This window comes from Stenella coeruleoalba (assembly GCF_951394435.1).
Source record: "Stenella coeruleoalba genome assembly, chromosome: 11".
Taxonomy (NCBI): domain Eukaryota; kingdom Metazoa; phylum Chordata; class Mammalia; order Artiodactyla; family Delphinidae; genus Stenella; species Stenella coeruleoalba.
Window position 1 is genome coordinate 75,341,692 of NC_137157.1, and position 12,887 is coordinate 75,354,578.

Consider the following 12,887-nt stretch of genomic DNA (forward strand, 5'->3'; position numbering starts at 1 on the left):
TGTAGTCTGTGCCTGCCTGCCTTCCACTCCCGAAGCACACACACAGACATACATATACACATACTGATGGAAAAGATATTGAAAAACTACAAGATGATCTTTAGGATGAGGTATGTTTCTTCCACCTTTGGACATGATTCTATATAGAAACAATATACTTAATTTTGTTCAGTGTATGATAACCATATATGTAAGTGATCTAAAAATATTTTTTCTTGTGAAAACACCATAATGGACTACATGGTCCAATCTCACTGTATAAAAGCAGAGTTTCCTTTATTAAGACAAAGCAACCTGGATTTGTTTTTACTTAAATACAAGACCAAAACAACACATGAATCATTTCCTCTATAAGAGAGTGACTCCAGACTGGGAGCTCATTATCCAAACCCTGTGTCAGGTCCACTCTGCCAGCCCCACTTCCTCAGGACATGTATCTTTCATCACCTCTGGCTCCTCTGGAACAGTAACCAGCTGCCTCTAATTGCCTCACAGACCAGGTGTGGTGGTGGTAGTGGTGGTGAGAGTGGGCTGAGACATTATTTAAAAAGCAAGAATCCGTCGTGCGAAGGTTAACTAAGATTTTCACCATTGTATTTTGAAGTCCTTGACTATGTTTTAAACACTATCAGGAATGTAGCTTTGTTATTAAAACAATTTAGCTATATAAAATGTTGATTTCTTTTCCTCTCAGCCTCTATTCCAAAGGTCTATACCCATAACAATTTGATGTTTTGGAAGAACAGTTCTGTTCATTTTTGTAATTTTATAACCTAGCTTTTGTGCAGCATGCGGGATCTTAGTTCCCCGAACAGGGATGGAACCTGTGCCCCCTGCAGTGGGAGAGCAGAGTCTTAACCACTGGACTGCCTGGGAAGTCCCACCACGTAAGTATTTACTGAGTGCCTACAATGTGCCAATGTGCCAAGCAACCCCAAGTACTGCGGATTGGGGACATCAGTGGTCAAAACAGATAAAAATCTTTACCTTTATGGAGCTTATGTTCTAGCAGGTGTAGACAGACAATAAAAAATAAACAGCTAATTATCTAATTCGTAACAAGATGTTAAGAGCTACGGGAAAAAAAACAGATCAGATTAGGGCAGCATGGGGTGCTGTTGCAGCAGAGGCAGTTAAATGAGGTGGTGGTGAGATCCGAGCAGGCTTTAACTTGCAAAAGCTGTTCATTATGCAGACATCTAGGGAAGGAGCACTGCAGGAAGAAGGAACAGTGTCTGTGATGTAAGGCTGAAGTGTACTTGAGCCAGGGATTTCTAGCCAGTTGTCTATGACTAAGTCCCTTCCACTATAAGCTTGCTACTCCAAGAATGGTTTGAGGAGCATCAACACCACCAGAGACCTTGTTAACAACAAATGCCTCATCACTGACCTTGCTAAATCAGAATCTGCATTTGAGTAAGATCTTCAGGTGATTTCTATGTATATTAAAGTTTGAGAAGCTCTGAAATAGGCCACACTGGCTCTCTACGCCACAATTTCCATTCTGGTGTAAGGTGGACGCAAACAAGTCATATCGATGGACCAAGGGCAACAGCTGATGTCAACTGCTTGTAAGTATCAATAAATAGTTCTTCAAGGCCTGAAAAAGGTAATAAATGTCTAAAAAGGATTATCTCTGGAAATATTTTACTTATGAAATAATGCTGAATAATATTATTCTTGAAATATTTACACAGGTTTTGGTGGGATTGGAGGTGGAAAGGAACATCAGTACCTTAAGGAGTAACTTTTTTCTGAATCAACCAAAATTTCTGACAACCAAAATCATTGTGAACTGAACATATATAATCCTAGCTCAAATAACAGCTAAGTCTTTCGAATTCATTTAAAGATGTATTTATTTACAAGATACAAGTGTTTAATATTTAATAGGAATTAAAGTGCTTAATTTTACAATGTTTCCAATTCTCTGCCTTTATGACCAAATATACATATGTTACACAATATATACACTATCTGCAAGTATTTTACATTCATACAGCTAGAAGAGAAAAATTACTTTTTGTGTATACTTTCTCACATTTGAGTTAATTCTAAAATTTTGCTAATATACATTTCAAATTGATCAGTCAACAATTCAAAAACCCAGATAACACTTATTCAAGAATATCAGTCAATTGTCACTCATAAAATGAAATGCTAGTTTGGTACAACAAACAAGAACCTCCAAAGTTTTATATACAGACATGATTGCTAATGAAGGGAGACACCTCTCCCCAAGCGATACATTTCAACATCCATATAATGTGTAATATATAATGTAATTCTGTTATCATAATGGTCCCCATAGACTATTATGTCTCTTCCCAAACCCATATATATATATATATATATATATATATATATATATATATATATATATATATCACTCTATGTATTTGGTATTTACTTATTCAAATATGCTACAATATTTCTTGATTTAATTTCTCACTAAATCTACCTAATCACACTAATTCAATCTATAATGAATTTTAGGAAGGGGTAAACATCATGTAACTCTCAGTGACCCCCCAATGAGTTAAAAACTATCTTGTAGAAGCCATGTGCTATTTCATCTCAAAAGACAGAAAAGACACTATTTTCTGCCAAATGTTCAGTCCATAAAGTAGAATACAGACCATGATTGACTTGAGGGATTTTTTTATGTCAGTAAACAGTGCAGAAAATAGTCCAATAGAATTATTTCTTTTTTTTAGGTCTAAAGAAAAAGTAATGACAAGATACTAGTGGTATAATTTAGAGGGCAAGGTGAAAGGCCCAGGTGTAATGGATCCCATCAGTGTACAATTACATAGATTTACATCTTGTAGTTTATATCCCTCTGCAGTTTAAGTGTTTTTCATTTATCTTAGCATATATTGCTCTGATTTGGAGTCCAAGGGACTCTTTCTGTCCACCTCTCTGTCTGTCCTTGCTTGTTTCAGTTCCTAATCTTATTCCTCTCTACCACATCAGTAAAGAAAGCAAAGTTACCCTTTCATGACAACATGATTACAGGGCATACATAAGAATGAATTATACTAAAAATCCATGTATATAATTTATGTTAAAATATTTAAGTTAAAAAGAATACTTTCTATAAAAATTTCATTCCTATGGAAAAACAGAATTGGAAATCAACATTGCTTTTACATATATATATGTATGCATAAATTCAGAGAAATGGTTTTAAAAGTATATCTAGTGGTCTTTTATATATCATACTCCTATTTTCTAAATCTGGAGACTCTATAGTAGATAGTAATATGAAAATAAAAAGCAATTTGATTTTACTAAAATTGGATGAGAATGAAAAAGTAACATGATCCACTACAGATGTCCAGTATAGTCCTAAGAATAAGAGCAGGTTAGCCACAGATTTTATATTAATATATTCTTGAAGAATACAAAAGTTAAGAATGAAGACATTACGACATTCTTGCCTTTTGAATTAATTTTAGCTTATAAATACCATGTGATTAATCTTAGACCCGCTAACAGGAACATTATGTGATGTAGAAAGATTTAATGTATTTTCTACTGTGCATTATAGCAAGGATACCTGGAAAAGAAAAAAAAAAAAAAAGAAAAAAAGACCTTTGTTCCCTAGAAGTTTATTTGCTCCTGTTGGTGTCTTTTCCTCAGGATATATCCAGCTCAGGAAAATCATTATTACATATGCTCAGAATAAGAACTTAAGGCTTTGAGTATAACCAGAAATGAGATCTAAAATTTAAAGGGGAATTTAGATCTGTTTCCTGTTTCCACAAAGAAGACAATAAAAAGTGTGGTAATTTAAAAAAACTGTTGTTGTTGTTGTTTTAATTTGGGTAGCTTACCCAGTGAATATAAGTACACCAAGCTACATTAAACTTCATGGAAAATGAAATGTGTAGTGCAGATGTGCTTTAACTGTTTTAACCACCCATACATACCCTTTGCAAAAAAAAAAAAAAGCCTTTAAAAAACTTTAAAGTAAAATAAAAAGGATTTTGATGGTTACTTGAATCCAAGGAATAATGTTGTCCCTCCCCCACCCCATCCCCCGCCACACATACGTTCTTTTCCCTGTACTGAGCAATTTGAATCACAGTATCACTCCTAGGAGTTAATTTTCTATACCCTTGTGGCTAGGAACATTCACATTAAAAGTTCAGTGTAAAACCTACCCTGTAGAGTTTTATTGCTTGCATACATGATGGCATTATAGATGCCATTATTACAAAAGTGGCTGGTGGCATTTTTCATTATTGGGTCCCACTTAAAACCTGGAGATAAGTCTGCACTACATTTCATTGGTAGACTTTCAATAAAGCAAAATTTATGTTGAGAAAACTGGAATGTTTTATAAAAAATAGCAGTTTTATCAAAGAAGTATTTTGTTAAGTTTAGAGAAAGGGCACTTTAAAAAAAAGATGATTTAGAGAAAATAAAGAATAAGACCAGAATGGAATGTTGGTTTTAATAGTAAAACAACCAATTATTTTTCTAGGTTCAATTTGTCATGACTGCTCAGGTGTCTCAGAAAGCAAAAGACAGATTATTCTTGCAACCAGACAATCACATTTTGAGGTCTTTTGGTTGAGTGTTTCTAAATGGCTAAGAGTATTCCTTTGCCTTTCTCCAAGTAAAAGCATTCGTGATTCTTTAATAAGAAACAGGTAAGGCTGCTTCATTGCTTCTCTTTGTGCTTGGCAAAAGAACATGTGGAATGTGAAGATGGTGACTGGACAAGCAGAAATTCTCTTCTAATACTAATATTTCTATTTTTTAAAACAAATTAAAGATAATGTTAAGAGCATGATAATAAATATTCTCTTTACATGAGTATTCTTTAAATAATCTAAATTAAATAACATTTGATATTTATTGAGCCAAAGCTTGAATGTGTTCATGTTACTTCCATTCCAGCAGAACTTATTTGTAGGGAAAGTGTAATCTTCTTGTTGTTCAAAATAGTTTTCAAAAATAATCTGGCTCGTAAATCTTCTAATTGGCTTTTACATTTCCATTTTTCTATCCACATTTACAGAAGTCACCTTCTTCTGTTAACCATTCTACCTTTTTATTGCTTCTCTTTTCTTGAGATTAAGAAAACCAAAGCATCACCTAGAGTCGTAGTTCAACCTCAATAACCACCCCTGAACACAAACACACACACGGTTGGCAACTAGAAAAAAGAATCAATGTAAAAAATTAAAAATTTGTCCTTAATTTAATAGGGCCTAAGAAGCTATCTTTATCTTTTTTTGGCTCTAAGTATTTGGTTTAATGTTGATGGATCATGGCTGGTGTTCCTTTTACAGAGGAAGGCAACCTAATCATGCCCACTATAATTAGTTTATCTGCTCCTTAGGGGTGTGGGGGGGAAGAAAAGAGATACTTCAAATATTTCTTAAAAAAAAAACAGGGCCTGAATAGATGTGTGGCAATCTCAAATTCTGAGTGAAGCTAATCTACATTTAAGGTGTAATCCTCAAAGGCCGAGGATAGTGGGGCCATTCTTGTCGATTTCTAGCAGACAGATGCATTAAAAAGTGACAATATTTGGAAAATGACAGAGTAAATGAGAAAAACAAAAAAAGAGAATGAGATCTAATTTTGAGGAAAGGATGAACTTAAATAGCCAACTTAATGTGAGATTTTAATCACAATTACAATATAATAAAAAGCAGCCTTTGTGACAAGGAATCACATTTTGTCTATTAAAATTCCCCAGAGGATAAAAGGGAAAAGAATGCTCAAACTGTCGTCAATCATCTTGTACCCCCGAGAAAAACCTGCCATTAAAATATTGCTTTTTTATATTGTATTTTCCCCCACTCTTCTTTAATGAGGTGGTTTAAAGAGTTGAGGATAAACTTTCTTAATTACCTATCCATCCCCCTCAATCATAGGTTACCCCATGTGAATTTTGTTTCATATCTGACAAACGAACAGGCCCACCCAGTTATCTTAAGTGTTAATTATATATAGTCCTCATTTAACCACAATTAACAGTCTTATGGGAAAGAAAAACATAACAATAAATGTAGTTTCCATATGTCCCAGTTCTGTGTAAGGTCAGGTATCTTGTACATGCTGATATTAACCGCTGCAACAATTAGAGGATTGTAAAAGGTAAAATAACCTGTATGACTTGACCATCCCAGTGACCAAAATGCACTTATCTCAGAATAATCAAGACTGAAGCATTAATTAAACCCTCATCTTATATTTAAGTAGGTATTATTAGCACCTTCAAAGAGAGGCACTGTTTTAAATAGGCACAGAACAAAGAAAAATAGTACTTTAAAAATACTGTTGGAATTCACTAATATATCCCATGCCACATAAATTACAGCTTTTTATTATAAAAATATCAAGACCCTTAGATGTCAATCAGTTAAACATAAATCACCAAAAACATTTCTTAAGTTTAGAACACTGGTCAATTCCAAGATAAAACATGCTGTGTATTTAAAAAATAAATTAGAGACAAATATGAACCTAAAGTTGAAGAGAAAAGCATGTATAATGTGTGTGTGTGTGTGTGTATATATATATATATATATATATATGTATTTAATACTATATATACATAATTGCTATATACTTAAGATATTTTATTCTTAGAAGTATTTCTACAAAAACAAGTATCTTAATAAGTTGAAAGTTTGAATACCAACAATTTGTTCTTTTTCTTTTGTTTTAAAAGAATGTACATCATTTATGCAGCTTGAGCTTTATAAACTAAATTAAATAAGTTAATAGCCTAAACTGTCCCTGTATTTTTTATTTTTAACGTGGATCTATTTTGGCAACATGGAGGTATATCTTTCAAACTGTTATAAATCCTACATGTGTAAGTGAAGACATTAAAGGATTTCTTAAATGAAAGTGGCCTTTTCTAACCTGAAGTGATAGAATTGATACCAGTTTTTTCCAAGACAAAAGTACATATTCAAGGAATAGCTCATTAAAAAATGCTCTATTTTTCACATTATTTCAAACTTTATGGGTAGAATGGCTCTACACATTAATTTCAGTAAGAGTACATAAACATAGGAAAATAGTCCCCCCAAAGATGCATTTATGAGCCTGTATTTTTCAACATAAAGTGCTAAGAGATGAAAAAGGAGAGCTGAGAATGTTTTGAGCTGTAAATCTTGAGACCCCCCTCCATACTGCAGTAGGCCCTGGAACTCAGCATTCTGATTTTCTCTTAGGTTCAGGATGATCGTCCAAAGTGGCTGGATGCTTACTAGGGCCATCTGGCGTCTCACCTGTGACAGCTAAAAGGATGATTTTCAGCCACTTCTGTTTCAGTTCTTCACTGTCTGCAGCAAAGCTGTGCACAGACTTGGACTGGGTCAGTTTGAAACTGTGTGGCAGGTCTGCACTCCTCAGCATATCATCCACAATGTAGCCCAGGAGTGGAATAGTGGCCTGGGCTCTGACATCCTAAGAAAAAAGCATGGTACATAAAGAAAAAACACGGTGAGATGTGATCCGGCGCCCACTAAACCTCCTTTCTTACAACCATTCCACAGACTCGCACTGTGAACTCTCCATGGAGAGAGATGGGGAGCCAGTGCTTTTAGCACAGTGCTTGTGTATGAGGCCACCCGTAACGTCACCTGAGTGAATTGATGAATGAGTGCTGACACCTAAATCAGCTAGAGTTCATTGACCCCACACCTCTTTCCCTGTGAGGGAGCCCATTCAGTTCTTCAGTGTAAAAGGGAAGAATAGTCATCTTACTGTACAAAACCAGCAAATGTTAATGATGATTTCATTATCAAATGCAGTTCTATTTGGTGTTTCATTCATTCATGCATCAATTTACTTATGGACAGGAAAAGAATGTAGGAAAAACAATGAAACAGAATAAAAAACCAAACAACCCAAGCAAAAAATGGGCAGAAGACCTAAACAGACATTTCTTCAAGAAGACATACAGATGGCCAAAAGGCACATGAAAAGATGCTCAACATCGCTAATTATTAAAGAAATGCAAATCAAAATTACAATGAGGTATCACCTCACACTGGTCAGAATGGCCATCATCAAAAAGTCTACAAATAATAAATGCTGGAAAGAGTATGGAGAAATAGGAACCCACCTACACTGTTGGTAGGAATGTAAATTGGTGCAGCCACTATGGAAAACAGTACGGAGAACAGCTCTAAAAATAGAGCTACCATATGATCCAGCAAGCCCACTCCTGGGCATGTATCCAGAGAAAACCACAATTCAAAAAGATACATGCACCTCAATGTTCACTGCAGCACTATTTACAGTAGCCAAGACATGGAAGCAACCTAAATGTCCATCAACAGATGAATGGACAAAGAAGATGTGGTATATATACATACAATTGAATATTACTCAGTCATAAAAAAGAATGAAATAATGCCATTTGCAGCAACATGGATGGACCTAGAGATTATCATACTAAGTGAAGTAAGCCATATAAAGACATATATCATAAAATAAATAAAATTTAAAAAAGACATATATCATACGATATTGCTTATCATATATATGGAATCTAAAAGAAAAAAAAAAAGACACAGATGTACTTATTTCCAAAACAGAAAGAGACTCACAGACACAGAAAACAAACTTCGGTTACCAAAGGGGAAAAGGGGGTGGGAGGAGGGATAAATTAGGAGGCTGGGATCAACATATATACACTACTATGTATAAAATAGATAACCAACAAGGATCTGTATAACACAGGGAACTATACTCGATATTATGTAATAATCTATAAGGGAAAAGAATCTAAAAAAGAAATATATATATATATATATCTGAATAGCTGTGCTGTATACCTGAAACTTACCCAATATTGTAAATCAACTATATTTCAATTAAAAACACACACACACACACACACACACACACACACATCTCAGCATTTTTAGTCTATTTCTAAAATAAAGTTTTATTAGCACTTAATGTAGATATAGGCTAAAACACAAGAGGTACATGAAAATTTTTATATGTTTCCAGGTGAGTGCACAATTGATTTAAGTGTTGTTGGTTTTTTAAGCACAACACGATCCATAGTGCCTGGTGCATGTCTGCTGTTCCCATATATTTGTCTCAGATCCATTCACATAAGGTCTCAAAAAATTGTTATTGGATAATGTTAATCCAAGGTTGATTTAAATTCACCTTCTCACATTCCTTTCTTTTTCAAGTATCCCTCCATGCAGGAAAAAAAAAAGCCTTACTAATATTTCCCATCATTAAAAATGCTCCTTCTTCTTGCCTCTCCCTCTGATTCAACCTCTTCTCCCCATGCCCTTTCCTAATTCAACTCACATTTTCTCAAACCCACTAAATAGGAATGAGAGAAGGGGGCAAATGATTCACAGGCTGAAGAAATTATTGGCTATAGAAGGAATCAGTCTAAATAAACTTGAATTTTAGTTACTTATTATTTTTCAATTATAATGAAAAATAGTGAAACTGTGTGAATTCTCTTGTTCTATAGAGAAGTAATGGAAGGATTTTAAGTTCAGTGTCTACTGGCCTCCCTCCGTCCCTTCAGAAAGATGAAGTTTAGATACCTGGGGGGCACCATACATGTACAGCACAAGAGGGTCTTGTTTGGGGATCACACACCAAGCTTTCTGCCAAGGTTTTGACTTTTCCATATATTGAAGAAAACTGCACACCACACTGTTTCCAGATACTTCTGCAGATTCGATCTAGAAAATACGATGGAAAGAAACAGTGAGAGAGAGTGAATGAACACAAAATGAACCAGAGAGAGAGGTAATTCAACTTAAGGTAACATTCATAAATTACAATGTGTTTATATAAAATGTCTCCTGGGATTGTCTAGAGAAGGTTCATCTGCAATTATTATTTAAACATTCATCTAGATCGATGATGAATTAAGTCAATTTTAACTGTATTACCAGACCTGTAATTTAAATAAAATTAAACATTTATTGACTGCTTACTATGAAGGCACTTTTCTTAGCTCACTACTTATATCATTTAATCCTCACACCAACACCAAAAAGTTATTACTTGCATTATTATGAGGTTTAGAGATGAAATAGCTTTCCTAAGATTTAGGAATTGGTGTGCTCGGATTTGAGTCTGGACCCGGAGTCTGAACTCTTAGCCACAATGCTATACCAACGTCACTATGTAAGAATGCAATAGCAAAAAGGCAAATACTTACCAGCAACCTTTGTTCTATACCTGAGATAATTTTAAAGTTTTTTAAATTGCAATAACTCTTTGTGGAGCCATGTACGGTTTTCTGCTTTGTCTCCAAATACGTAAATCACTGGCTAAAAAGGGAACAAAACCCTTTGACTAAATGATGGTTTCTACTACACATATCATGGAAAGCAACTGGTTTGCATCCATTTTCTATCTCTCAAATCCAGTGTCATCCACTGAACAGTGCTGGTTTGCAAACTGCTTTGCTACCAGTTCGAGATAAGCACAGAAAGCAAGAGTAAGCATTTAGAAACTTTTATAGCAATCTGACTTGTGATGATACCCAAGCACATAATTGTGTATTTTACAAAAATACTGAACTGTGATGGTTTAGAAAGTAAAACTGGCCCTTCATCACAGATAGTTTAAGAAGCATTGACTGGCAAACAATGGACTGCTAGCCCACCACCTGTTTTTATATGGCCTGTGAGCTAAGCAGAGTTTTTACAGATGACCATTTAAAATCAATCTGATGATCTAGAATACGAAAACTTTGGACTCCAACTAAGTGAAATGTTATCTCCCCTCCCCCAAAGGAATTCCATACTTATTACCATATTACAAAAATTATACTAAATTATTACTTTTAATTTTGTCAATAAAAATTTGAGAAAATTTGTTTTCTCTCTTGTTTTAGAAGTAATATTCTCAGTTTTGCCTTTCAGCCTGCAAAGACTAAAATAGTTTCTCTCTGCCCTTTTACAGAAAAAATTTGTTGATCCTTGGTCTAGAGGACATAACAAACTAGTTGTCATGAGTAAGTTTCAAATATATATGTATGTGTGTGTGCATATGCACACATCCACACCTATCTTCTACTTATGGACTTCACACTATAAATACATTTGATTAAATGCGTTAACCTAATAAGTAATTGATTAATTTTCCTCTAAGTACAGGTTTTTCTAGAGAACTACCTAGAGATTTTTATTTCATAGATACAGCCTGAAATGCACTTCTTAAAACAAGTTATTTGACTCATTATTCTATGCCAGTCTCATCCATTGCTGCTGTTCAGTCTTTCGAGACTGTGTTTCTGGAAGCTACTGAAGCATGTCTTTCCACCCTCCCTGCCAGAGAAAGTCCACTCTGGTCTGCCATACAAGCAACATCTATATCCTAGAAGAATGCAGAGTTATAGTTTGTGGGCCTGTACTTTAAGCTCAAGTGGACCTTGAAGTTTATGATCCTTCTTCAGTTAACAGAAATGACTTTTTGTATAAACATACAGTGTAGGGTTCAATAAACACTCATTGATTCTTAAATAAATTGTAGAAATTCTTAATAAACCAAGTATGTCTATGATTTTAGATACATAAGAGTTTTTTTTTTGATACATAAGAGTTTTGATCATGAGTCTATTCTTCACATAATTCCAGGCTATCTTGAACTTTCTGTCAAAAAGCCCTTATTATGTAGTTTATTACTTATGTTGTTAATATCTTTGGGTGTAAAACTTATTTCAGATACTAGTTGCATTACAGTTCCTAGGTTTGGGAGGTTTGAATTTATCTAAAACATGAATCAAACTTACTTGTGAGACATTTCAGTAATATTTCAATGTAGTTCTCAGATTACTGTCACTGGCCATTAAATGATTCTTTTAATGCAATAAGTTGGAAGAGTTTTTCAGGTAATAAGACTTTAATCTAAATTTTAATAATATCACACAGTATTTTCAAAGCCAATATGATGAAACTGAGAGAAAAGCTTTCCTCTTGAAAAAATATATATAGTAGTAAGTTGGGCATTAGAAGAGATGTCAATTAATACTCTAATATTTGACCACAGCTACCTTCACAAAATCAATACACAATCAGCCCTCCATATCTGTGGATGTAGAACCTAAGGATATGGAGAGCTGGCTGTATCACGCCACTGTATATAAGAGACTTGAGCATCCGCGGATTTTGGTATCTGTAGGGGTCCTGGAACCAATCCCCCGCAGATGCCAAGGAAGGACTGGATTTACTCTCAAATGCACATTGGTTAACATGGCACTGTCCCTCATCTTTCTGTACAACTGAGCATGACCGCAAGAGTCAGCAATAGAACAAAAATATAAATCTTGCTCATCATAGTCCAAATTATTAAATACTAAGAGAAATAACAAAATATATTATTTGTATTCTTCAGAGTTAAAAAAAATTCTGTTTCTAGTATAAAAATCTGAAAGATATCCAATATTTAATATTTCATACCTCTAAAATTCCTTTTCTTTTCTTTTCTTCACTGTCTGTGAATCCACTTATTATCTGATAACAGTCTTTACAAACTTTGCTCAATTTACCACCATCATACTCAAGTTGAGCTTTATAATCAGAACACTTCCAACAAACCACCTTAAATTAAGAAAAAATAAAGAAGAGTGAATAATCATATTTTAAAAATAACAAGATTTAAGCAATAATCAGTTATAGGTAATAATAAATGAGAAAAAGTTAAATGTAAAGGGCAAATTTTATCAGACTAACAATATCCCCATGAACATTTGGAGTATTTGTCATGTATTATAATGCTGTTTGTGATGGGCTCTGCTTGCTCATCCTTCTCTTCCTGGCCCTAAAGGTAGGAGCTCTTCAAAGGCTTGGTTCAGACCATTACACTTCATACCTCTGGACATTTTATATCTTCCCCAAGTGAATTCATGGTCT

At 34.3% G+C, this 12,887-nt stretch overlaps 1 protein-coding gene across 5 annotated transcripts in view; it reads right to left on the reverse strand.

The window, feature by feature from the left end:
* Positions 1-1,817: 1,817 nt before the first annotated feature.
* Positions 1,818-12,887, reverse strand: part of FGD4 (FYVE, RhoGEF and PH domain containing 4) — a 199,941-nt gene continuing 188,871 nt past the window's right edge. For all 5 annotated transcript variants that reach the window (XM_079936402.1, XM_079936404.1, XM_079936406.1 and 2 more), the window contains 4 exons: positions 12,435-12,575; positions 9,564-9,704; positions 7,266-7,443; positions 1,818-4,763 (listed from right to left, as the gene is read on the reverse strand). In XM_079936402.1, the coding sequence (XP_079792528.1) occupies positions 4,648-4,763; positions 7,266-7,443; positions 9,564-9,704; positions 12,435-12,575 (576 nt within the window). In that variant the 3' untranslated portion in view covers positions 1,818-4,647. The remainder of the gene's footprint in view (positions 4,764-7,265; positions 7,444-9,563; positions 9,705-12,434; positions 12,576-12,887) is intronic.